We start from the raw sequence: 27,771 nt of genomic DNA, 5'->3' as shown, positions 1-27,771 counted from the left end.
GAAATACTTTGATAATAATACACTTATACTTGGTGACTTCAATCTAGCTCTTTCTATACTAGATAGGTCTTCTTTTTTTTTGTTTTTTAGAGGCAATTTTAGATCATTTTATTTATCTGTCAATTTATCGCCAAGATCTAACATTTATGATTTTGCTACATTTGGATGAGCACATGAGAAAGAATGTAAATTAAATACTATGAAAGTTGCCTTTTAATGAATCATGATCTTAACAGGAATGGATATATAAATTTAGTGGTTTTATTGCATTATTAGAAAATTATATTATGAAAGATACAAAAAAAATCAATAGATGTTACTATTGCTGTTTATTTCACCATCAGTATGCCAACTTTTACCATTATGGCTTTAAATTTTCAAACTGCCCAATAGATTTCAAAGAATAGTTTATTACATGCCTAATAAAACACTTAAAATATTTACAGATTCAAAATAGGTGTTTCAAAACATATCCAAAGAAACGAGAGCTTTAAATGATACACTGGACCAGATGGATTTCACAGATATCTACAGAACTTTACATCCAAACTCAACTGAATACACATTCTTCTCAAGTGCACATGGAACTTTCTCCAGAATAGACCACATACTGGGTCACAAATCAGGTCTGAACCGATACCAAAAGATCGGGATAGTCCCCTGTATATTCTCAGACCATAATGCCTTGAAATTAGAACTTAATCACAACAAGAAGTTTGGAAGGACCACAAACACGTGGAGGTTAAGGACCATCCTGCTAAAAGATGAAAAGGTCAACCAGGAAATTAAGGAAGAATTAAAAAGATTCATGGAAACTAATGAGAATGAAGATACAACCGTTCAAAATCTTTGGGATGCAGCAAAAGCAGTCCTGAGGGGGAAATACATCGCAATACAAGCATCCATTCAAAAACTGGAAAGAACTCAAATTCAAAAGCTCACCTTACACATAAAGGAACTAGAGAAAAACCAACAAATGGACCCAACGCCCAGCAGAAGAAGAGAGTTAATTAAAATTCGAGCAGAACTAAATGAAATCGAGACCAAAAGAACTGTGGAACAGATCAACAGAAGCAGGAGTTGGTTCTTTGAAAGAATTAATAAGATAGATAAACCATTAGCCAACCTTATTAAAAAGAAGAGAGAGAAGACTCAATAAAATCATGAATGAAAAAGGAGAGATCACTACCAACACCAAGGAAATACAAACGATTTTAAAAACATATTATGAACAGCTGTATGCCAATAAATTAGGAAATCTAGAAGAAATGGACGCATTCCTGGAAAGCCACAACTACCAAAACTGGAGCAGGAAGAAATAGAAAACCTGAACAGGCCAATAACCAGGGAGGAAATTGAAGCAGTCATCAAAAACCTCCCAAGACACAAAAGTCCAGGACCAGATGGCTTCCCAGGGGAATTCTATCAAACGTTTAAAGAAGAAACCATACCTATTCTACTAAAGCTGTTTGGAAAGATAGAAAGAGATGGAGTACTTCCAAACTCATCCTATGAGGCCAGCATCACCTTAATTCCAAAACCAGACAAAGACCCCACCAAAAAGGAGAATTACAGACCAATATCCCTGATGAACATGGATGCAAAAATTCTCAACAAGATACTAGCCAATAGGATCCAACAACACATTAAGAAAATTATTCACCATGACCAAGTAGGATTTATCCCCGGGACACAAGACTGGTTCAACACTCATAAAACCATCAATGTGATAGATCATATCAGCAAGAGAAAAACCAAGAACCATATGATACTCTCATTAGATGCAGAGAAAGCATTTGACAAAATACAGCATCCATTCCTGATCAAAACCCTTCAGAGTGTTGGGATAGAGGGAACTTTCCTCGACATCTTAAAAGCAATCTACGAAAAGCCCACAGCAAATATCATTCTCAATGGGGAAGCACTGGGAGCCTTTCCCCTAAGATCAGGAACAAGACAGGGATGTCCACTCTCACCACTGCTGTTCAACATAGTTCTGGAAGTCCTCGCCTCAGCAATCAGACAACAAAAAGACATTAAAGGCATTCAAATTGGCAAAGAAGAAGTCCAACTCTCCCTCTTCACCGATGACATGATACTCTACATAGAAAACCCAAAAGCCTCCACCCCAAGATTGCTAGAACTCATACAGCAGTTTGGTAGCGTGGCAGGATACAAAATCAATGCCCAGAAATCAATGGCATTTCTATACACTAACAATGAGACTGAAGAAAGAGAAATTAAGGAGTCAATCCCATTTACAATTGCACCCAAAAGCATAAGATCCCTAGGAATAAACCTAACCAAAGAGGTGAAGGATCTATACCCTAAAAACTATAGAACACTTCTGAAAGAAATTGAGGAAGACACAAAGAGATGGAAAAATATTCCATGCTCATGGATTGGCAGAATTAATATTGTGAAAATGTCAATGTTACCCAGGGCAATTTACACGTTTAATGCAATCCCTATCAAAATACCATGGACTTTCTTCAGAGAGTTAGAACAAATTATTTTAAGATTTGTGTGGAATCAGAAAAGACCCCGAATAGCCAGGGGAATTTTAAAAAAGAAAACCATAGCTGGGGGCATCACAATGCCAGATTTCAGGTTGTACTACAAAGCTGTGATCATCAAGACAGTGTGGTACTGGCACAAAAACAGACATATAGATCAATGGAACAGAATAGAGAACCCAGAAGTGGACCCTGAAATGTATGGTCATCTAATATTCGATAAAGGAGGAAAGACTATCCATTGGAAGAAAGACAGTCTCTTCAATAAATGGTGCTGGGAAAATTGGACATCCACATGCAGAAGAATGAAACTGGACCACTCTCTTTCACCATACACAAAGATAAACTCAAAATGGATGAGAGATCTAAATGTGAGACAAGAGTCCATCAAAATCATAGAAGAGAACACAGGCAACACCCTTTTTGAACTCGGCCACAGTAACTTCTTGCAAGATACATCCACAAAGGCAAAAGAAACAAAAGCAAAAATGAACTATTGGGACTTCATCAAGATAAGAAGCTTTTGCACAGCAAAGGATACAGTCAACAAAACTAAAAGACAACCTACAGAATGGGAGAAGATATTTGCAAATGACATATCAGATAAAGGGCTAGTTTCCAAGATCTATAAAGAACTTATTAAACTCAACAGCAAAGAAACAAACAATCTAATCATGAAATGGGCAAAAGACATGAAGAGAAATCTCACAGAGGAAGACATGGACATGGCCAACATGCACATGAGAAAATGCTCTGCATCACTTGCCATCAGGGAAATACAAATCAAAACCACAATGAGATACCACCTCACACCAGTGAGAATGGGGAAAATTAACAAGGCAGGAAACAACAAATGTTGGAGAGGATGCGGAGAAAAGGGAACCCTCTTACACTGTTGGTGGGACTGTGAACTGGTGCAGCCACTCTGGAAAACTGTGTGGAGGTTCCTCAAAGAGTTAAAAATAGACCTGCCCTACGACCCAGCAATTGCACTGTTGGGGATTTACCCCAAAGATTCAGATGCAATGAAACGTCAGGACACCTGCACCCCGATGTTTCTAGCAGCAATGGCCACAATAGCCAAACTGTGGAAGGAGCCTCGGTGTCCATCGAAAGATGAATGGATAAAGAAGATGTGGTTTATGTATACAATGGAATATTACTCAGCGATTAGAAACGACAAATACCCACCATTTGCTTCAACGTGGATGGAACTGGAGGGTATTATGCTGAGTGAAATAAATCAATCGGAGAAGGACAAACAGTGTATGTTCTCATTCATTTGGGGAATATAAATAATAGTGAAAGGGAATATAATGGAAAGGAAAAGAAATGTTGGGAAATATCAGGATGGGAGACAGAACATAAAGACTCCTAACTCTGGGAAACGAACTAGGGGTGGTGGAAGGGGAGGAGGGCGGGTGGTGGAGGGGAATGGGTGACGGGCACTGAGGCGGACACTTGACGGGATGAGCACTGGGTGTTTTTCTGTATGTTGGTAAATTGAACACCAATAAAAATTAATTAAAAAAAAAAAGCCATAGAATGGATGGGTGGCTGGAAACAACAAAAGTCTAATATATAATTTCCCATCTTTCTCTAGAATTTGACTTCACCACAAAATCTGACAACTTTCAATAAAAGCACATATTGAGATTGATCTTTACATGAAAATGATTAACTTGATCCACAAAACATACAGTAAAAACAAGTGATAAAGAAAGGAAGCTAATAAAGGAAATTGATTTATTTGAAACAAACAAACAAACAAACATGCAAAATCTAGACTATAATGACCTTTATATTTAAAAATGAGTCTTAAGAGAAGGTAGGGACTAAAGTAATAGTAACAAATTTCATATAATTTTATGTATCATGAAATATTATGATGACTTTTTCAATAATTTGAAAGTCCCACTCAAGACTTGTGGTCAAATAGGTGACCACCTATCTCTACCTGAGTTGGACTGGAGGAGTGCCTCCAAACTGCTGTAATTTTCTTCTTGTTTTCCCTAATCTTCCATTCAAGACATTCATGAAGACTAGTATTGTTGGCAACAGATGAGATAGTCACGGTTCTTCTTGAATCATGACTTGGCTCTGCTGGTGTCTGCTAAAGTCCCTGTATGGAGCGTATAAGAAGAGTGGGCATGAATATAGAAACTGGTGACTCAGACTCAGTTTTCTAATAGGTATTTCCTTCTTCCCTGGACCAATTCCCCAAGAAGTGAGGGATTAATTAGCAAATACACATTTAGAGGAATAGGAGTTTGTTTTGGGCTCAACTGCTTTATTTTGAAAAGGTGACAGAGTTATTAAGTTAAAAGTTTTTCATTATTAAGAAATCAAAACGTTCAGAAAATTCAGATCTGCTGACCAGTACAATGTTGTTATCCTTATTTTTTTCCTCAGTATACAAGCATTTATGAAAACTATTCTTGTTTTCTCATCTACTAAGATGAGATCATCATTTTAGTATCTTTAAATAAATTTCCACCATATAATATGTCTTGATTTAGAAAACTTATAGAATTATTAGGAACATAAGGACTATATATATTTTTAGAAAATTTTCAATGAATATTTCTTAAAACTAAGTATTTGACAAAAATTGAGCAAAAAGGATCTAATAATATATTTGCTATAATGAACCTGGATTGAACGTTCTCATTGTTGTAGATTAGGATTGGCAAACTTATTTTTAAAATAAAATGCCAGATAGTAAATATTTTAGGCTACTTGTTATATAGTCTCTGTTGATACTTAACCCGCTGTTGTAATGCAAGGACAACTTTAGACAATATGTAAATGAATGTGTTCTAATAAAACTTTTATTTGTGGATATTATAGCTTGAATTTCATATAATTTTGATGTGTCATGAAATATTATGATGACTTATTCAATAATTTTAAAATTCAAAGATTATTTTTAGCTCACGGGCCATACAAAAACAGGTGACAGGTTAGATTTGGCCCATAGGTTAGGATTAGCAAAAAAAAATGAGATGGAAGAATTAATATCCTTTTGCAAGAATTAACTCTCCCACTCAAGACTTGTGCCCAAATAGGTGACCACCTATCTCTACGTGAGTTGGACTGGAGGAGTGCCTCCAAACTGCTGTAATTTTCTTCATAAAATAATTAATGGTTTGTATAATAATGATTATGAACCCAGAGTTCTAATACATAAAACATGATCTTCTGTTAAAATGCCAGCTTAGAGAATTGAAGACTTAAAAGGCATAGTTATAGAGATAGCTGAACTGAGGAGAGTAGAAACTGAAAACTCCAGGAGGATAGAGATCAGGAAGTCATTGGAAGAACCATGTTCTCATTGTAGTTCTAATTTGTGTTTCCCTGATGATGAGTAATGTTGAGCATCTTTTCATGTATCTGTTGGCTCTCTATATATCTTCTTTGGAAAAATGTCTATTCATGTGTTCTGCCCATTTTTAATTGAATTATTCATTTTTGGATGTTGACTTTTATAAGTTCTTTATATATTATGGGTACTAACCCCTTATCAGATACGTCATTTGCAAATATCTTCTCCCATTCCATAGGTTGCCTTTTAGTTTACTGTTTCCTTTGCTGTGCAAAAGCTTTTTATTTTGATGAAGTTCCAAGTATCAGTAACACAAGAAACAACCATGTGTTGGCAAGGGTGTAGAGAAAGGGAAACTCTCCTGCACTGTTGGTAGAAATGCTAGATTGTGCTGCTACTCTGGAAAACAGTATGGAGGTTCCTCAAAAAGTTAGAAACAGAACTCCTCTATGATCCAGCAATTGCACTACTAAGTATTTGCCCAAAGAATGAAAAAATAGTAATTCAAAGGGACACATGCACGCCAATGTTTATAGTAGTATCATCTACAATAACCAAATTATGGAAACAGCTCAAGTATCCATCAACTGATGAATGGATAAAGAATATATAGTACCTATATACAATGGAATATTACTCAGACATAAAAAGAATGAAATCTTGCCACTTGCAATGACATGGATGGAGCTAGAGAATATTATGTTAAGCAAAACAAAAACAAAAACAAAAACAAAAAAACCCCAGAAAGACAAATACCATATAATTTCACATATATGTGGAATTTAAGAAACAAATAACAAAGGGGGAAAAAGAGAGAGGGAGGCAAACTGAGAAACAGACTCTTAACTATAGAAAACAAACTGATGACTACCAGAGGAGAGGTAGGTGGAAGGATGGGTTAAATAGGTGACGGGAATTAAGGAGTCCACTTGTTGTGAGGCTGGGTGATGAATGGAATAATTATATTTTATATCTGAAACTAATATTACACAGTATGTTAACTAACTGGAATCTAAATAAAAACTTAAAAAATGTAGGTTCTGCAATGTCAATTAGGATGAGAAATAAAAAGATCACTGAGTTAGACAATTAGATCATTGGTGATCTTGGGAAGGGTAGTTTCTTTGGAATGGTGAGAGTAAAAGTTAAATTGAAGAGGATTAAGGAATGAATCACTCAGGTAGTGAAAAGAAAGACTAGACAGTTGAAAAATGTGATAGAGTTTAGGAAAATTTGAAGGGCAGACAGTATTTTTTTTTTTTTTAAGATTTTATTTATTCACGAGAGACACAGAAAGAAAGAGAGAGAGAGAGAGGCAGAGACACAGGCAGAGGGAGAAGCAGGTTCCATGCAGGGAGTCTGATATGGGACTCGATTCGAGGTCTCCAGGATCAGGCCCTGGGCTGAAGCAGCGCTAAATCGCTGAGCCACCAGGGCTGCCCAAGGGCAGACAGTATTGAGGGAATAGGGATAAGTTGGTATTTGGCTTGCCTTTTATGCTTAACTTACTAGACTTTAACAGGTGATACTTAGAAAGTTTTTAGATATATTCTTGTTATATTGACATTATTTCTTTTAATTTTAACAGAAAAATGTACCATGGTTATATATGTCAGTATAAAGATGTTTTGAAGCAATATCAATTAAAATATTCAGAAACACCCCTTTCACATGAATATTATAAGAAGAAAAGAGAACATGAAGAAATTCAAAATAGAGTGTTGGCTTGTACTGAACAACTAAAAATGAATGAAACTATCTTTATGGAATTTCTAGGTATTAACATTTTTGTTATATATTGTTTAAATAATGATATCTTCGTAATGAAAAAATAATGAATCAGACTGAAGTATGATTTTGTTTTTCAGTGCCTGCTCCTTTTCCATCGCTTACTAAATGGACATTACATATGTATCCACAAAGTATTTCTACCTATAATTTTGTTAGATAAATATTATTTCTGTATTTTAATTGTTATTGTATTTCCCTTGTAAGAATCAAATGGATTTGGAGTTTTTAAATTATATATATATATATATATTTTATTGGAGTTCAATTTGCGAGATTTTTGTTTAAAAAAACTTACACGTTACTTTGAAGGTCATTTGAGGTTAGTTTTCATACATGTGCATGTGATCAGAAGCAAGCAATTCTAATGAGCATAAAGTGGTATATGTATCTAAGTGTTGTATCTTAGCAAAAAAAAAAAAAAAAAAACAATGAAAAAGTCATCTTGGTCTGACTTACCAAAGAAAGAATTCCAGTTAAATCAGTTGAATTATTATTTGTTAGGATGGAAGGTGATAAGGTGAGTCACAATTATCTACTGACCTATAGTAATTCATTGGATATTGTGCCAGGCAATGCTCAAAAAGATACAGAACTTTCTTGCAAAGGCCTCACATTTTAGTAGGGGAGACAGACATGTAAACAAATAATTCTAATACAGTGGCATTGTCTTAGATGATTAAGTAATTCTTAATTGGTCTAAGTCTCATCTGTTTGTCCAGGAGATTTTCCCTGATGATGAACTTAGAACTTTAATCCTCTTCCAACCTCTACAATCCTTCATATGCTTTCCTATCAGATTATAACTCCACTGTTTGTACTAAGACTTCTTTATCCCTGCATTCTACCTTTTATCGTAAATTATCCTTTTAACTCCTTAGCTCTTTGTTCTCTTCACGTTTAGATTTTAGTTTACCCTGTTTTTAGTTGTTCATTTGCTGCCTATCTGTGTTGTAATTTCTCAATGGGAAGAGACAGAAATTGGTTGATACATGAAGTATAGCAGGAGGTTAGGAAGTTTGATGTAGGAAGGGATAAAATACAAGATTATGTGAGAAACAAGAAGAGGTGATGGAGGTAGGGAGAATTGAACATTAGGATTTAAATGTCTATGTAAAAAAAAGTCTATGTAAAAATTTTATGTATACTTTTTATAATAATATAGCATTAAAATTATATTCATTACATTCTAGCATATATATTATGTATTTTAAGGCAGAGTAGGAAATATTCTGCCTTAAATAGACAGGTTTTCTCTGGAGTTCTTGTTCACTACCACTATTCTATTAATTTTTAATTTCTCCTTAATGGTTTGCAGAGTAACTTAGGAAATTGTAGTAGTTAATAACCATGCAAGATGTCTGTTAACAGGTGAGAAATTCTCTACTTAAAATTGGGTATAAATCCAGTCCATGCAGAAAGACCAGATGGAAGATCTAGCTGTCTTTTAAGCCCTGCAGGCTGCACTGATGAACCTTACAGAGCAAGAAAAGGGAAATTGGGTGGATATTTATTTATTTATTTATTTATTTATTTATTTTTTAAATTGGAGTTCAATTTGCCAACATATAGCATAACACCCAGTGCTCATCCTGCCAAGTGCCCTCCCTCAGTGCCCATCACCTAGTCACCCCAACCCCCCATCCACCTCCCTTTCTACTACCTCTTGTTCGTTTCCCAGAGTTAGGTGTCTCTCATGTTTTGTCACCCTCACTGATATTTTCACTCATTTTCTCTCCTTTCCCTTTATTCCCTTTCACTAATTTTTCACTGGATTTTTATTTTATCTATCTATCTAGCTATTTATTTATATTTTTAAAATATATATTTATTATTTTAGAGAGAGCATATGTGTGTGTGTGGACAGGAGGGGCAAAGGGAGAGAGAAAATTTCAAGCAGACTCCCTGCTGAACATGGAGCCCCACTGTGGGGCTCGGTCCCATGACCCGAAGACGAGGACCTGAACCAAAATCAAGAGTCAGACACCCAACTGACTGAGCCATGCAGGCACCCCAGGTGGATTAAAATAAATGTTGGCTTTGGAATAAAGAAATAATGGAAACACAAGAATTTAAATTTGGATCTGAATTGATTATGTATTATTAATCATGCCAAATGACATGATGAACTTGGGTAAAAAAACAAAAGCAAAAAAACCACATATAATTATTTAAGTGAAAGAAAAAATTCTAACAAATATTTTAGATGAAATGTTTGCTCAATATATAACATAATTTGCTCAATATATAACGTAGGTAAGCAATAAATTATCTTTGTCAGCAAAATGTTTATGTTAGCTTTATCTCTATTTTCAGGTACTGTTATTGTTGCTTATTGCTTACATGGAACATATATATAACGTTACATAATATTAACTATTTCTGATATGGTACATATATTATAAATGTAAAATTTACTCCCATAACAAAATTCCTTAACATGAAAGTGTTAATGTGAGATGTAAAACACAAGATATTCTTAAACATGCCAGCAATTTTTCCAAAAGTTCATCTGAATTGAAGAAAGAAGTAGATGAAGTGGAAATAGAAATTAATTATTTAAACCAGGTATATATTTTTAAATATGTCTAGTGTATGTATTAATGTATAAGTATAATGCTGTTAGTCAACAGTCTTAGAAGAGCTGTTTCTAAAGAGCCTAAGTATGGAGAAAGACTTATTTTTAAAAAAGATTTTATTTATTTATTTGAGAGAAAGAGAGGAAGCATGAGCACGGGGAGGAGCAGAGGGAGAAGTGGGATCCCTGCTTAGTGGGGGCTCCATCCTAGGATCCTGGGATCATGACCTAAACTGAAGGTGGACACTTAACTGGCTGAGCCACCCAGGCACCCCGTGGAGAAAGACTTATGATAACTTATTTACCTTAGATTGCCTTTGGAGCCAAAATATGTTTTAGGTACTGAGTATATTTAGTTATGAGTTTTAGGGAACAGTTTTCTTTGGCAGCTGAAAAAAGATCAATAAAGAACAAGATGCAGCTTAAGAACAGGAATTTAAAGGCACTAAAAGGGCTTACAACAATGTTGTTAAAAAAGAGAACAAGACAGTGGATTGTTCAGAGAATTTAATCTTGAAAATTTATGGCTATAATCTATAGAGCTTAGCTAGAACTAGTTTAGCCTTTAAGATTGGTGGTGCATGTATTTTCTTGAATACATGTTTAGTGTCATCTATTGAAATGGTTTTAATTGACTGAGAACTCATCGAAGTCACTTCCAAATTCTGAGAAAAAAACTGAATAGCTAATTTTCTGAATTTTTTGAAAAGTCTATTAAAGAAGATATATTTACCATTCGTAGCTATAAGGTTCCAAATAGCAATAAAATCATTTTAGTAATAAAAACAAAGTAGATGCTACTTCCTTTAAAATATATGGTAACTATATCTATATATAGGAAATTGATACCTACTTTGCTTCTGACTGTCCTTTTTAAAAGAGAAAATGGAGGGGATTCCCAGTGGCTCAGCGGTTTGGCACCTGCCTTCGGCCCCGGGTGTGATCCTGGAGACCCGGGATTGAGTCCCACATCAGGCTCCCTGCATGGAGCCTGTTTCTCCCTTTGCCTGTGTCTTTGCCTCTCTTTCTCTCTCTGTGTCTCTCATGAATAAATAAATAAAATCTTAAAAAAAAAATAAAAAAGAAAATGGAAGTTCATTGAATCTAGGTTTGCTAATGGAGTTGTAAGGAAAAGTTAAAGGAGTATGATTTGTTGTTAATTTTTACCCTGTTTTAGCAACTTTCACTAAAAGATACCTAATGCCACAAAAGCATAAATTCTGTGATTATATAGAAAAAATCATATTCATTAGTTGAAGCATATGTTTCTTAATGCTTTGCAGATAATTATTTTGTTTCGTCATTTTATTTTTTAGCAGATTGCAAGATTTCATGAAACTAGGAATCTTGCAGAAACTCTGGAAGAAAAAAATAAACACATGGAAAAGAGAAAGGAATTGAAAGAAAGGTATTGGTAAACTTTATTTTTTTAAGGTTTTATTTATTTAGGGAAAGAGCATATATGAGCAGGGGGAGAGGCAGAAGGCAAGGGAAGGAGAATCTCACGCAGTCTCTATACTGAGTGTGGAGCTGGATCCAGGGCTTGATCTCATGAGCCTGACTGAGATCATGACCTGACCTGAGATCAAGAGTTGGATGCTCAACTGACTGAGCCACCCAGGCGCCCCTAGGTAAACTTTAAAATGGGTTTGGGTTTTATGAATGGTTATTCTGCATCTGAGCATTTGATTCTATATTCTATCCCAAACCACTAATATTCACATAGAATCTATATAAATTTTTGTGTAGGCTATTTTCTGCTTATTTCTTATGAAAAATACTGATTTTACCTTTAAATATTATAGACTAACATTCAAATACACTTGTTACTTAGCAAGGACAAGGATAATGTGTAGAGAAATAACGTAGTAGCAGCACATTTGCTGTTTTATAACCTGTCATTGTACATTTCATTGAGTTTTCCATGATGAGTCACCAGTAGGAATAAAACAGGAACAGTAGTGGGAACAGTCTTGTATTTACCTTTTTATCATCCTGTCACCAGCTTGATTAGTTCTTTTGCCACAGAGAGTAAAGATGAATCAAAATGCTATTGAATCTGTGGAATAATATGTTTCCTTGTCTTTCCTCCTAATGGTGAAAAAGTAGACATCAGTGGTGGGGGCATTAAAAAAAAATAGATTGATTTTGTCTGTTATTGTGTGGCAGAAAAATAGGTGTATTGCTGTTGCTGTTTCTGATTCTGTCTCTTCTCTTTCTGCCTGTATCCTTTATAATTCTTAAAGTCGTCTCTTTAGGCTCCATTACTATTGTCCTGACTTTTCAACACTTTCCTCTCCCAAGTTAATTTCTCATATCTCACTTCTTTGGATCTATTATTTTCTTGATTCCCCCCTTCCACTTCTCGCAACCATAATAATGTGTCTTTAATTCTGTGAAAAAGTCGATTAGAAAAATAAGTACATGTACAGAATTCCACTTCATTGACAATGTTATAGTATTGTAAAACCCCTCTATATTGAGAGGAACTTATTTTTTACTTAATGTCTGTTTTGATAAATAACATCATTTTTAAGTTATTTAACAATCAATAGTTAAAATTATTTCTTTAATTTAGGAAAAATTCAATGAAATTATTCTTCCAGTAAAAAACTTTAAAGACATATTTATGATTATAATATTGTTTTAGTGATTTCTAGATTCATGCTAGCTGATTTGTTTCTGAATAATTATTTTTAAAGTTTAAAGTACTATGAAATTTATGGCATGCTTTTTGTGGATAAGTTTTGGTTAAAATGTTTTTGACAGGTTTAGAAATTCTTTAAAAATGATTGTGTTTTAAAAACAAGAGTTTGGTATGTCGAAAAGAGCACTGGACTTAATCAGGAAAAGTGTGCTTTAGTTGTGACACCAGTAAGTAATTTAATAATATTGGGCAGATTTGTTAAATTTTCTGGGGCTCAGTTTCACTGTCTGCAAAATGATTTTAAACTAAAGTACATAAATATCTCTCCTAGCTTTAAAATATATTAATTTTCTACTTACTAAATATTTAATGTAATTCACTTTTAGAATTTTTGAAAAAGATGAACAACATATACTTATATTGAATAAAGCCCCTCAAAACAGTCAATTATTTCTTCCATATGAATCTCAGAAATTAGTCAGACCAATGAAGATGCATTCTTCAGAACCAGAAGTTATAGGTACAGTATCTGTTCATTATTTAAAAGCTTAATTTTCTCTGCAAACACATAGAAGAAGAAATAGAAGCAATTTTTGTTATAATGTGGTGTAGGCAAGAACAAACAATACTAGAGACTGGTAGACTCAAGAAAGTACCAGTTTGATTCTTTCTGAGAGCAAACAAGTTATGCGGTCTATAGCAAAGTTTTTTCTCTAAAAAAAATCACTCAGAAGATAATAAAGTATTCTTGTCTGGTTGCACAGCTGTCAGAAGAGGATGAATAATAATAAATTTTTCATTTGAGAAGTTGTGTTATCAGTATGTATAATTAAAGTGGGTAGCAGACTTGTGTTAATGGTATTTGTGACTTAGTCACTAAGATATTTGAATCATATTTCATTCAGTGGATCCACAGATTAGATTAACTACATTGTAGTAGATTAACTGCATTAGCTGTTCTTTTTCTTCTAGTCGTTTTTGGTTCCTTATTATAAAGATGTAATTTTGTAAGCTGGCTTTCTTTTTACATTCATGCTTATTGTAATAACTGGTATATATATATAGTGAGGAATTAAAAGTTATGTAGGATTTTCACATTTCTATATTTTAATTTAAATGTTCATGTAACTTGATTTTTTAAATTATAAGGGTAGGTTGAATGTTGGGCATAAATATTGATTCTGTCTCTGGAATTCATTTGAAGTTGTACAATTTAATAATCTAGATAAAAAAGAAGAAAGTTCTGTGAAGCATGCAAAGCTTGCCAATATTGATTTTAGACAGAAAGAAAACAAGATGCAGGTAGGCATTTTCTTTTTTCATAGTATACATTAAATATTTGCTTGCATTAAATGAGATAGGCAATGTACTGCATTTAGAACATGGGTTTGTGTGTGTGTGTGTGTGTGTGTGTGTGTGTTATAAATATATTAACTCAGCTGATACTACAACCTCAAGGTCTAAAAACCTTAAAAAGAATGTCAATATGGCAGTCTGAACATAGACTGTGACCTTCTCACTCTTAAAAATACAAAAGATATTTTACAATACCAAGCCCTGGGGAGCTGACTGACTAGAATTTGGCTCAGGTTATGATCTCAGGGTTATGAGGTTAAGCCCTGAATTCAGCACCATGCTGGGCATGGAGCCTTTCTCTCCTTCTGCCGTGGCCTCTCCCTTGCATGTTCTCTCTCACTCTTTCTCTCAGAAAAACAAAAAACAAAAACCAACAACAAAAAAAGCCCCAACCAAACAAACCAAGCTGTGTTCCTGGTAGACCAAAAACATATTTCTGAAGGAGGAAAACAGGATTGGATTGAAGAGGGAAATTGTGGCCCAGGATTTGCATACAATATTTTTGCAGAAGGTATAGCTGAGGGGACAATGAGTAGGTAATTGATTGGGTTACTTCAGTGGAAGCTAGTTAAAACCTGTTCATCTCATATCCCCTATGCCTTTGGGCAGTCATCAGCAAGGGGATGACTGTCTCCAGGTGGAAGCAGTAAGTATAGGAGCTTGGGTTAGAGCAATAGATGGTACGTTAGGGGATTCTTGATGCTTATGGAAAACAAGGAACATACCACACAGAAAGCTAGCTTCTGGTGTGGCACATCTGAAAATTCTCCCTGAAAATAATCCAGAGGGAAATTTTCAATGGAAAATATGATTGCCTTTCATTAATTCATAATTAATATACACAGATAGAGGTGTATTGATAACCAAAGTAATTAGTGAAACTTACTAATTCTCAATATGTATTAATGACAAAAAATATAAAAATCTGGTACTTAAATTTCACACAAGATCAATATGGAATGAAGGTGGGAAGATAAATGAAGGAAACAAAAGTTTACCCAAGTTTTTTTTGTTTTTTTTTTTGTTTGGGGATGGAGGTAGAAGAAATAAATACTGATTCACATATATTTTTGGAAAAATGTGAATTCATTCTTGTGTATTAAACATGTAAAGGTAACGAACATAAGAGAAGTACAGTGTGTAAGTTTTAAAATGTTAGAAGAAAAAAGATAAAACCTTAGTCTAACCAAAGACACGAATGGGAGAGTGGATAGAATAGCTAGAACTGGGCAGCCCAGGTGGCTCAGCGGTTTGGCACTGTCTTTGACCGGGGGTGTGATCCTGGGGCCCCGGGATCGAGTCCCATGTCGGGCTCCCTGCGTGGAGCCTGCTTGTCCCTCTGCCTGTGTCTCTGTGTCTCTGCCTCTCTCTCTCTCTGTGTGTGTCTCTCATGAGTGAATAAATAAAATCTTTAAAAAAAAATAGAACACATTATAAATAGAAAATAAATAGGATGTCATAAATAGTTCCAAACAAATCAATTATCAGAAATACAACAGAGTGTGCTTCTGTGGGATATATACAAATACAGCCATATACTTTTTTTCTCTTCCAAGTTTTTAAATTCTAGTTACTAAACAGAGTGTAATATTAGTTTCAGGTATAGGATTTAGTGATTCATCACTTACATACAACATCTAGTGCTCATCACAGTAAGTGCCCTCCTTAATACCCATCACCCATTTAACCCATTCCCCCTTCCTACCTCCCCTCCAGCAACCCTTGGTTTGTTCTCTATAATTAAAAGTCTGTTTTATGTTTTGCCTGTTTTTTCCCCCACAGTGTTCATCTGTCTTGTTTCTTAAACTCTACATATGAGTGAAATCATATGGTATTTATCTTTTTCTGACTATTTCACTTAGCATAATGCTCTCTAGCTCCATTCATACCATTGCAAATTTTCATTATTTCATTATTTTTTATGGCTGAATAATATTCCAGTGTGTGTGTTTGAATATCTTCTTTATCCATTCATTAATCGATGAGCATTTGGGGCTCTATTTGGCTATTGTTGATAATGCTACTGTAAACAGAGGGGTGCATGTATTCCTTCTAATTAGCATTTTTGTATTCTTTGAGTAATACCTAGTAGTGCAATTGCTGGATCATAGGATAATTCCATTTTTAACTCTTTGAGGAAACTCCAAACTGTTTTCCAGAGTGGTACAGCCATATACTTTTAAAACAGAAGAGCTGAAACAATTTGACAAATGGTAAAAGTAGAAGGAAATGAGAAATTATACCAGGCAAATGCAAATAAAAAGCAGATGTAACAATGCCATATAAGATAGAGTTCAAGACAAAAAGCATTAATAGGGATAAATATATTTCATGTTTTTAAAGAGTAACTCAACAAGTCATAAAAACTACAGTGCACCAAATTATACAGTTTTAAAATACAAAAAGTAAAAATTGATAGATTTCCAAGGAAGTATTGAATCCACAGTTTAAAAAGGAGAGCTCTCTCAAAAAAAGGTACCATCTTCAGTTTAGGGGTTGGGTTTGGCTACATGTGTAATAATACAAAACCAAATGAATGAAATAATAGCATCTTAAACAAGATAAATACTTATTTTTCTCTTACCTGCCATGAAATTGAAAGTAAATGACTCAGGTTGACTTATCAGGGCTGATAGCAACATTTCTACAGCATCATTTTTCAGGCTCCATATAGGCTTTCTTTTCCTGATATTTGCAGTATTCACCAAAATTGACCATTTACTACAAGTAAAAGGATATTTCAACCAGTTCTAAAAAGTTGCTCTCTTCACTTACCCCTATATAAAAAGAGAGAAGTTAAACAAAAAGAAAACCTTCCTTTCAAAAAAGTACTTAGGGATCCCTGGGTGGCGCAGCGGTTTGGCGCCTGCCTTTGGCCCAGGGCACGATCCTGGAGATCCGGGATCGAATCCCACATCGGGCTCCCGGTGCATGGAGCCTGCTTCTCCCTCTGCCTGTGTCTCTGCCTCTCTCTCTCTCTCTCTGTGACTATCATAAATAAATAAAAATTAAAAAAAAAAAAACAAAAAAGTACTTAGCAGAGGAAAAAGAAATATACACACTTTCAAATTATTTGAGGGTTATAGAAGAAATCAAAATAAAATTTAAAAACTATTTAAAAGAATACTGTAAATCCAAACCTGTGGAATATAGCCAAATTGGTCCTCCGAAATATATATTTGAAAATAGTATATTAGAAAATAAAGATTAAAATTAGCTGAATTTTAAGTATGAAAAGTTCAGTTCACAGTATGAAAAAAGATCAACTCAAAAGAGGAAAATAACAATCCAGAGAAAGTAGGAATTAATAAAGAGAAAAGCAGAATTTTTTTTAAGGGAAAGGCAGAAATTAATGAAATTAAAAAGTTGGGTTAATCAGTATAGCTAGAAGTTAATAATTTCTAAATATCAACAAAATAAAATTTCAGCAAGTATAAAAGAAAAAGAGAAGTCCCCCCCCCAAAGAAAAGAATAATAAGGGAAAAAATACATATCATTGTACATATGGAAGAAATTTTTCCAAAGTCCTAAGAGAATACTATGTAAGAATTTATATCAATAAATTTGAAAATTTAGGTGAGGGGTCAACTTTCTAGGTCAATATAAATTGTTAAATAGACTAAAAAAAATGAATACATCAATAAACTAGAAGAAATGGAAATATAAGTGAAACTGAAATGTAAGCAAATCTGTGTTTTCCTCTTTTCTCCCATACTTGCCTTATTCGTCTGTCACACACACACACACATACACACCTTTCAGAACACACCAGAATTGGGACACCTGGGTGGCTCAGTGGTTGAGCATCTGCCTTTGGCTCAGGTCATGATCCCGGGGTCCTGGGATCAAGTCCTGCATCGAGTTCCCCACACAGAACCTGCTTCTCCCTGTGCCTGTGTCTCTGCCTCTCTCTATGTGTCTCTCACGAGTAAATAAATAAAATCTTTAAAAAAAAAACCACACACATCAGAATCAGTTTTCAGGTGCATTCTACCAAACCTTTAAGGACTAAATCAGAGTTTCTAAACTGTTATACTATTGACATTTTAGGCCAGAAAATCCTTTGTTATAAGGTCATCCTGTGACCTCCTAGGGGCAGTAGCACCTCACTCCTAAAAAAAGACAATAGAAAATGTCTCCAGACATTGTCAGATGTTCTCTGAGAGGCAAAATTGCCAGTTGAGGTCAAATTTTTTATATAAGCAATTCTAGAGTATAGAAGAAGTTGGAAACTATCCAACAAATTATGCATGGCTAATTCATTAGATAGCAATGATAAAGGTAGTGAAAGAAAAAAAATTATACATCAGTCTCAAGAATGAACATACATGTAGAACTCCAAAAAATTAAAAAAAAAAGAACTCCAAAAAATTATAAGCAAAACTAATTTGGCAATGTAACATTAAAAAATAGTATAACTAAAACTTGGTTTTCCCAAGAATTGCAATGATAGCATTAGAAAAGTCTGTCAGTCATTTTGACACTACATTAGCAGAATACATGATTTTAAATAAAGATTTAGAATAAAAGATCTTTTTAAACATTGTAAGGAAAACTCATATTCTTAGATATCAAAATGTTTATCATAAAATTCATTTTAAAATGTACATCTCAGTGGTTTTTAGTGTATTCATGAGGTAATGTAAACATCACCACTGTCTTTTTTTTTTTTTTACACCACTGTCTTAATTCCAGAACATTTTCATCATCTCAGTTTTTTTGCTTTTTTGTTTTTTTGTTTTGTTTTGTTTTGTTTTGTTTTAAGGAAGGAGAGAGAACAAGCGAACCAGGGTGGGAGGGGAGGGGCAAAGAGAGAGGAAGAGAAAGAATCTTAAGCAGGCTTCACTCCCAGTGCAGAGTCCACTGTGGGGCTTAGTCACAAAAACCTGAGCCAAAATCAAGAATTGGTGGTTTCACTGACTGAGCCGCCAAGGGAGCCCCATCCCAGAACACTTGTAAACATTATCAAAATGCAGTGATTATAACAGTGTGGTATAAGTAAAGACAAATTGATCAATGTACTACATCAAAATAAAAAACTTCTATGTGACAAAGACACCAACAAAGTTAAAGACAATGACAGAATGGATAGGAGATTGGTATGCAAAATCTATAATATGTAAAGAAATACATACTGCTTACAAATTAATTTTTTAAATAGGCAAAAGATAAGATAGTTTACAGAAAAAGTGTCACGAAACATAAGAAGGTGCTTGATCTCAGGGGTGCAGAGAAATGCATATTAAAGCAATGACATTCTGGATCAGATTTGCATACACTACAACATTTGATAATATCTAGTAAAGTCAGCAATAGTGGGAATGTAATTTGGTGTAATTACTTTGGAGGACTGTTTCATAGGTACTTATTACAAATAAAAATGGAAATATTCAGCAGTTTTAGTTATTGGCATCTAATCTAAACGACGACTAAATTTGTACAAATACCTGTACTAGGAAACCCATACAAAATGTATGTTTTTTAAAACATACATCAAAACAGTAATAACACTTACTCTTTAAGGGACAAGGCAAAGTCTTTTCCTATGATCTAAAAGCACAACAAAATGACAGAATTAAGACCAGTGGTGGTTATAGCAAAAATAAATGAGGTAAACTTTCATATTAAAATAAAAATATTTTTATGTTGAGTCAAATAAGAAAAATCCAGAACTCTTCAAAATGAGTAACTGACAGAGAATGAATAACTTGAAACAGACAATACAAACATTAGAAAAACAGTGGCTTAGATATTAATATTAAATAAAATTTAATTAAAATTAAAAATTAAATAATACCTTTTTCATGCATATTTTTTAAAAATTCAGGTTTTAATCTTTTAACCTATTTTGCTTTTTTTGTGTTCAATTTAAGAGGTTATAGAGAATAGATACAGAAATCATTTGAGAAAACATTAAGATTGACTTGATTAGTCATAAATACGGGATAAAAATTTTAAGTTTACCTTAAATGTAGAAATACTACCAAGCATAGTTGTTATATGTGTCCAAAACATCAAATTCCGTAGGAGTCTTAAACTTTGTTTACCAGTTGACAATATTTTGTATGTAGTGGTTTCAGTTAATGTATATAGTTGCTGTTCATATTGATAATGATGAGGAGGAGAATGACAGTATTCTTGGAGGATCCTCAGTCACTATGGCAAACAAAAGATTTGTTTTCTGTGTAGCCAGTCCTAATGTTTAATTTCTTTTGTTTAGGTACTTAATGACTCTACTCTGAATATCCATTCAAAATGCTCAAATTCTGTGGCTATTAAAAATTCACAAAATATGATGCATTTCAGGTAACTTTGAAAAGTAGGAAGATGCTTTGATTTCTGAAATAATTCATCATCAACTCAGCGAATAATATAAAAATTTTATTTATTATATTTTAGATTGTTAACTCCACAGAAACAATCAGCTTGCAGCCAATGGTTTGAAAAAGGAGATGCAGGTATTTGCTGTTTATGTTTTTCCTAAGTGGAAGTAACAAATTATATCCAGTTTTTATACTATTCAGATACACTGTGGATTATTTGCATATCTGGTTAAATGACCATGCATGCCTGGTTTAAAAACATTTTTCACTAAATATAAAACATACCATCTCATTGTAAAAGACTTGGAAAACAGAGAAAAATATAAAATAAACAAAGATAACCATCATCCAGGTATAACTAACACCGTTCATATTGGTATACATCCTCATGCTTTTTTCCTATGTATATGTGTTTTTTTATTTCTTCCCCCAAATTTGAAACATACTATGTATATCATTTTGTAACCTTTTCTTTCTACTTGATATACTGTTGAGGGTATTTTTCTATGCCATTAAATAGATTTTATTTTTAATGACTGTATCATATACCATTGTAAGGATGTGCTATAATTTATTTAGCCATTCTCTCAAAATACTGATTATTTTTATATCAAATTATTATACTTAGCCATTCTCTTTTAAAATATTAAATATTTTATTGTTTTCAGGTTGGGTTTTTTTTTTTGCTATGATGAATAATGCTACTATATTCTTTACCATAAATCTTTTTATCTTGGATTATTTTCTTTGAATAAAATCATAGGCCACAGGATATGTATATATATATATATATATGGATATGGATATACAGATATATGTATGTATATATGACTTTATTATCCTAGAATCAACTAGGTGTTGGAAATTTTTAAGGGTATCATATCCTTGAAAAAACTCCTTCATGTCTTTATGTATATATATGATATAATGTGTAACATAAGACATCTCATATGTACATATACATATATACGTATATTGGTAATCCAGTAATGAATAACAGTTATTCCACTATGTATATATTAAGCTATATAAAAAGTTTTCACTTATTACTTCTTTTTTTTTTTTTCACTTATTACTTCTGAAGCATGTGGATTACATACCTTTATTTTGAAGTTTTTATAATGGCTAATTCTGTTGAATTAGTAGTAAAAAAAAAATCTCCCAACAAGTAAAAGTCCAGGGCCAGATGGCTTCACAGGCAAATTTTACCAAACATTTAAAGGAGAGTTAATACGTATTTTCTCAAACTATTCCAAAAGATAGAAAAGGAAGGAAAACTTCAAAATTCATTTTATGAGCCCAGCATTACTCTGATACCAAAACCAGATAAAGACTCCACTGAAAAAGAAAACTACAGGCCAATATCTCTGATGTACATGGATGCAAAAATTCTCAAAAAATACTAGCAAACCAAATCCAGCAGTACATTAAAAGAACCATTCACCACTATCAAGTGGGATTTATTTCTGAGTTGCAAGGGTGGTTGAATATTCACAAATTAATCAAAGTGATACATCACATTAATAAAAGAAAGGATAAGAACCATACGATTTCAATAGATGCAGAAAAAGCAGTTGACAAAGTACAACATCCATTCATGATAAAAACCCTTAACAAAATGGATTTAGAGGGAACATACCTCAACATAACAAAGTCCATATACAAAAAAACCCACAGCTAAAATCATCCTTAGAGGGGAAAAGCAGAGCTTTTTCTCTATGGTCAGAAACAAGACAGGGATGTCTACTCTCATCAGTTTTATTCAACATAATACTGCAAGTTCTAGCCACAGCAGTCAGACAACAAAAAGAAATTAAAGGCAGCCAAATCAGCAGGGGAGAAGTAAAACTCTCATGATTTGCAGATGACATGATATTCTATATAGAAAACCTGAAAGACTCCACCAAAAAACTGCTAGAACTGATAACATGAATTCATTAGAGTCATAGAATGTAAAATCAACATACAGAAATCTGTTTCATTTCTATATGCTAATAATGAAGCAGCAGAAGGAGTAATTAAGGAATCAGTCCTATTTATAATTGTGCCCAAACTGTAAGATACCTAGGAATAAACCTAACTAAAGAGGTGAAAGACTTGTATTCTGAAAACTGTAAAACACTGATAAAGAAATTGAAGATGACACAAGGAAATGGAAAAACATTCCATGCTCATGGATTGGAAGAACCAATACTGTCAAAGTGTGTACATTACCCAAAGCAATCCATACATATGATGCGATCTCTATCAAAATACCACCAGCATTTTTCACAGAGCTAGAACAAATAATCCAAAATTTGTATGGAACCACAAAAATCCCTGAATAGCCAAAGCAACCTTGAAAAGCAAAGCTGGAGGCATCACAATTCCAGATTTCAACTTAATATAAAAAGCTGTAGTGATCAAGACGGTAGGTACTAGCACAAAAACAGACATGTAGATCAGTGGAACAGAGTAGAAACCCCAGAAATGAACCCACAGTTAAATGGTCAATTAATCTTTGTCAGTGCAGGAAAGAATATCCAATGGAAAGAAGACAGTTTCTTCAACAAAAGGTGTTAGGAAAACTAGACAGCCGTATGCAAAAGAATGAACTGGACTATTTTCTTAAACCATACATAAAAATAAATTCAAGATGAATGAAAGAGCTAAATGTGAGATAGTAAACCATTAAAATCCTAGAGGATAACAGAACCTCTGACCTTGGCCATAGCAACTTCTTACTAGATACATCTTCTGAGGCAAGGGAAACAAAAGCAAAAATGAAGTCTTGGGACCTCACCAAAATAAAAAGTTTTCGAAGGAAACAAAATCAACAAAACTGGTATCTGATGGTTACCAGAGAAGAGGGAGGTGGGGGGATGGGTTAAATAGGTGATGGGAATTAAGGCATGCACTTTTGATGAGCACCAGATGTTGTTTGTAAATGTTGAATCACTAAATTGCACACCTGAAACTAATATTACACTGTGTTAACTAACTGGAGTTCAAATAAAAACTTAAAAAATAAGGGGCACCTGGGTGGCTCAGTTGGTTAAGTGTCTGCTTATGGCTCAGGTCATGATCCCAGGACCCTGGGATGGAGCCCACATCGGGTTCCCTGCTCCAAGGGAGAGCCTGCTTCTCCCTCTCCCTCTGCCTGCTGCTCCCCTTACTTGTGTTCTCTCTCTCTCTCTCTCTTAAATAAATAAAATCTTAAAAAAAAACTGGCTCATTTTGGCAGTAGAAAATTCTGTAAATGTATATTCAGAATGGTCTTAAACTATTTCTATTTCTCTCACTCTCAATATAATATTCAACCAGTATAATGTGCTTGTTCCACGTAGATGGATTTTCTTCCTGCTGTCTTCTGGAATAATTATATCTTACCTGCCCAGGTGATTTGTTCCACCTGTTCATAATCCTCTGTATATACTAAGCTGATAAAATGTCAAAGGAGGAATGGCTGTTTTCTAGGAACAGTGCACCCCTAATACAGATATGTGGGGAAATGAATAGTCTAGCTACCATTCAACATATATGGTAAGGCTTCATACCCAAAAAGGCGAGTAATTATCTGAGGAGAAAAAAAAGGACTCTTCAACAATCTCCAAGTTTGTTTTTTGAGGAAGTTAATATGTGGTGAAAATAATAGTTGTGACTTAAATGCAAAAGGCAAAACTACAAACCTTTCAGATGATCAAATAGAAAAACATCTATTCTAGGTAGGAAAGAATTTGCTAAATAAGAATTAAAAAAAAACAATTAAAAGGCCCAATCATAAATGAAAGGTTGATAAATTTGGCTATATAAAACTTAAGAATTTCTGTTCAAAGACATTATAAAAAGAATGGAAGATGAGGATATATTTTCAACACATAAACCTGTCAAAGAACTGGTTTCCAAAAAAGTATAAAGAACTACAAACCAAAAAGAAAAAGCCTAATTAGAAATGTGTGCAAAATATGCAAATAGGCACTTAATATGTAGAAACTCATGGCAAATAAACACATGAAAAGATGCTCAGCAAATTAGGAAACTAAAAAGTAAAACCACAGTGAGTTATTACACATCCAACAGATTAACAAATTCAGAAAGTCTGACAATACTAAGTATTGATAGGGTTATAGTATGATAACTCTCATAGCTATTGGGAGGAACTCTCGTTTATAAATGACTATATGTTGAGACTGTATCTAAATTATAATTAGAGCTAATAGTTTGGTGAAATTGAATGAGTTCCTTAGGTAACTTGGGATGACTGGGTACCACAACAAAAATTGATAGTTTGGAAACTAACCTTTGGAGAATATTTTAAAATTTGGCAAAATGTAAGATAGACACACTTTATGCCTTGTAATTCTACTCCTAGATATATACCTGGAGAAATGCAACTACATACATACCAGTATATATAAAGTATATATAAAGGAATGTTCATATCATTACTGTTTGCAATAGTCTCAAAGTAGAAACACCCTGAATGTCCAGTTGCTGGTAGAATAGATAAATGTGTTGTGTTTGTACAATGGAATACTTTACATCAATACAAGTAAGCAAACTATGTCTATATCAAGCAATACAGATGAATTTCACAAGCCTATGCTGAACCAAAAAAAGCAAGACAAAGAATACCTGTGTTACTGTTTCATCATGTAACATTTTAAAACAGGAAAAAAAAACTGTATTACTTAGATGATAAAACTATATAAAGCAAATCAAGGAAATAATCTTCACAGAAGTCAGGATAGTGATGACTGCTGAGGGGGATGATATAAGGAATATGGGCCTTTTGAAGTATGTGTGATGTTCTATTTCTTTACCTGGATGGTGGTTACATGGGTATTCTCTATAATTTTCTTTATTAAAATGTTCATATGGGTTTTATTCTTTTATCTGTATGTATTGGGTTAAGCTGCATGAAATTGCTATTTTTGTAGGTCAAAAACAGTTAAACATTGGAAATTTCTTATTGTTCATGTGTTTTATTTACAATAAAATTGCCAAAAGCAAAAATAGTTTGTTCTCATATAACAAACAGATGCTGAGTGTGAAGTTAAAGGGACAGTAAGACAATTGAGAGAATCAAAATGTACACACGTAAGTCAAATGTTTGGTTTCTAATTCCTAAGCAAAATATTCCAATTTAAAATATTGTTTCCACTTTAATTTCAGATTAACTTTAAGGAAGATTATATATGTGAGATATACATGTTATTAGGGTAGTAATCAAGCTCCTGTGGTGTCAAAGCTTCTATCCCTTAGATAAGTTTTAGATTAAAAAATGAAGCCACCAAAAGTTACCATGAAAATATACAAAAAGAGTTGTCACTAATATTTCACTGTATATATTGACACCACAACTAAATCACAGCTGAAGAAAACAGTTTTGTTAAAATTGAATGATTTTCTAAGGCAGTTCAAGACCAGTAGTTGCCACAGAAATATCTTCAAGATATTTTTCAGTAATGGAAACCTTCAATGATAGATGTAGAAACAATGTATATTGACTTACTAAGTAGCTACCAAGGGTTAAATCAAGACTAATGACATAGTAGAATTCTGCTCAAGAAATACAGGTAAAAAGAACATTATAAATTTTTTTGGTAGACCCAAAGTTTTTCTGAAATAGGATTTAGTATAGCAAACATATTTGAGAAATCATATTCCTACCCTACAAAATGATATAAAGGAAAATTAGTATTCAAGTGCTCAACGTTTGCAGAGAGAGTAAATATAATGAATCTGTAAGGACAAAAAAGTACAAAACACAGCCAATGAGAATAAGATTGCTCAGAAGTAAATTACTTTTTCCATTTAAGGAGGTATCATTCACAATTCCTGAGCCAGAGCATGATGTGGAAATTAAAAAAAAAAAAAAATCATTCCCAACCATTTTTCTTCATCAATTTGAGTATGTTCTGATTATCATTTACTTTTTTCAGGTAGAGGTAAGGGAGGTGGCGCTGGGAAGAAAAGAAAAATTAAAAAATTAAAAAATAATTATTTTTCCATATTTTGTACAATTATATTTTGGTATCACTTTTATCAGTTATTCTTATTTTTCTTACTTTGTCTATGAAATGATAACATCATAGATTAATATGGTGTTTTCTACCTCATTTTTACATATGTGAATTTGTTAATGTAATAACATTCTTTTTAAAAAATAACAGTTTTATAGTTTTCTGTTATTTTAAATTTGCAGGTTATATGTGCAGAACATTTTGGGAAGCCAATAGAAAATAATAGTGATGAAGTAGAAGAAAGGGCTGAGAATCTTCCACAAACTCCAGAAATTCCTTTATTTTTAAGAACTCCTGAAGCTGTGAAAACACCTGAATCTTTGGAGAAATTATTGTTCCCTAAAACTCCCTCTTTTGAAATGTAGGATTTTAATTAATACTTATAATTAAAGAATCTATATATATATTGAGCCAATATTATATAAATAATTGATAGGAGTAGTAAAATGTCTAGTTCCTGTAACTTTAAAAACTTTTATTATAGAATATTTCAAATACACAAAGGAGAGAGAGGCTAGCATAATGAACATCCATGTACCTACTATCCTGTTTAAACAACATTTTGCCATTCTTGTTTCATAGAACCTCTTCCCCATTTTTTCTGCATGTAGCTGAAGATGGTATAAATTCTGAGTACTTATCTAGTGGGCAATACTGTATACATTTAAGATTTTCCAAAGGATAAAAAAATACAGAAAAATTAAATGTCAAGCTAAAAAGCTATAATCATGTATGGTAAATTGTGGGCATTAATTATTGAATAATGTTCCAGCTGTCATTTTTCCTTATGTTGTAGTGTGTAAAGCAAGAATTGCCATCTGTTAAGTTACCTTGGTAGGCAGAAGTATCTCTAACCCGATTATTTAACTTTGGAAACCACAGATTTGTGGTTTACAGCCAAACGAATAGGCTGCATTTAACCTTTTTGTTAGTTTAATCCTTTTAAAACTATAAACTTTAAGATTTTTAAAAAAGATTTTATTTATTTATTCATGAGAGCACACAGAGAGAGAGAGGCAGAGACACAGGCAGAGGGAGAAGCAGGCTCCATGCAGGGAGCCTGATGTGGGACTTGATCCCAGGTCTCCAGGATCACACCCTGGGCTGAAGGCAGGCACTAAATCGCTGAGCCACCCAGGGATCCCAAAGATTCTTTTAAAACACATGTCAAACAGATTCCTCTTCAGAAATCTCTTACCCATGTTCTACTTCTGCATTTTAATGCAGTAAGAG

General features: G+C 33.5%; 1 protein-coding gene across 8 annotated transcripts in view; it reads left to right on the top strand.

The window, feature by feature from the left end:
• C6H14orf39 (chromosome 6 C14orf39 homolog) overlaps positions 1–27,771 on the top strand; it is an 85,291-nt gene that overhangs the window by 43,079 nt on the left and 14,441 nt on the right. For 7 of the 8 annotated variants that reach the window (XM_072761690.1, XM_026000567.2, XM_072761686.1 and 4 more), the window contains 10 exons: positions 7,430–7,617; positions 7,710–7,752; positions 10,077–10,197; positions 11,524–11,615; positions 13,241–13,374; positions 14,080–14,156; positions 20,431–20,516; positions 20,610–20,668; positions 25,554–25,612; positions 26,721–26,899. In XM_072761690.1, the coding sequence (XP_072617791.1) occupies positions 7,434–7,617; positions 7,710–7,752; positions 10,077–10,197; positions 11,524–11,615; positions 13,241–13,374; positions 14,080–14,156; positions 20,431–20,516; positions 20,610–20,668; positions 25,554–25,612; positions 26,721–26,899 (1,034 nt within the window). In that variant the 5' untranslated portion in view covers positions 7,430–7,433. The remainder of the gene's footprint in view (positions 1–7,429; positions 7,618–7,709; positions 7,753–10,076; positions 10,198–11,523; positions 11,616–13,240; positions 13,375–14,079; positions 14,157–20,430; positions 20,517–20,609; positions 20,669–25,553; positions 25,613–26,720; positions 26,900–27,771) is intronic. The other variant, XM_072761687.1, reaches the window with a different exon arrangement.

This window comes from Vulpes vulpes, chromosome 6 (assembly GCF_048418805.1).
Source record: "Vulpes vulpes isolate BD-2025 chromosome 6, VulVul3, whole genome shotgun sequence".
Lineage (NCBI taxonomy): Eukaryota > Metazoa > Chordata > Mammalia > Carnivora > Canidae > Vulpes > Vulpes vulpes.
The sequence above is the reverse complement of the archived record's forward strand: the minus strand, read 5'-3'. Positions and strand labels throughout refer to the sequence as shown.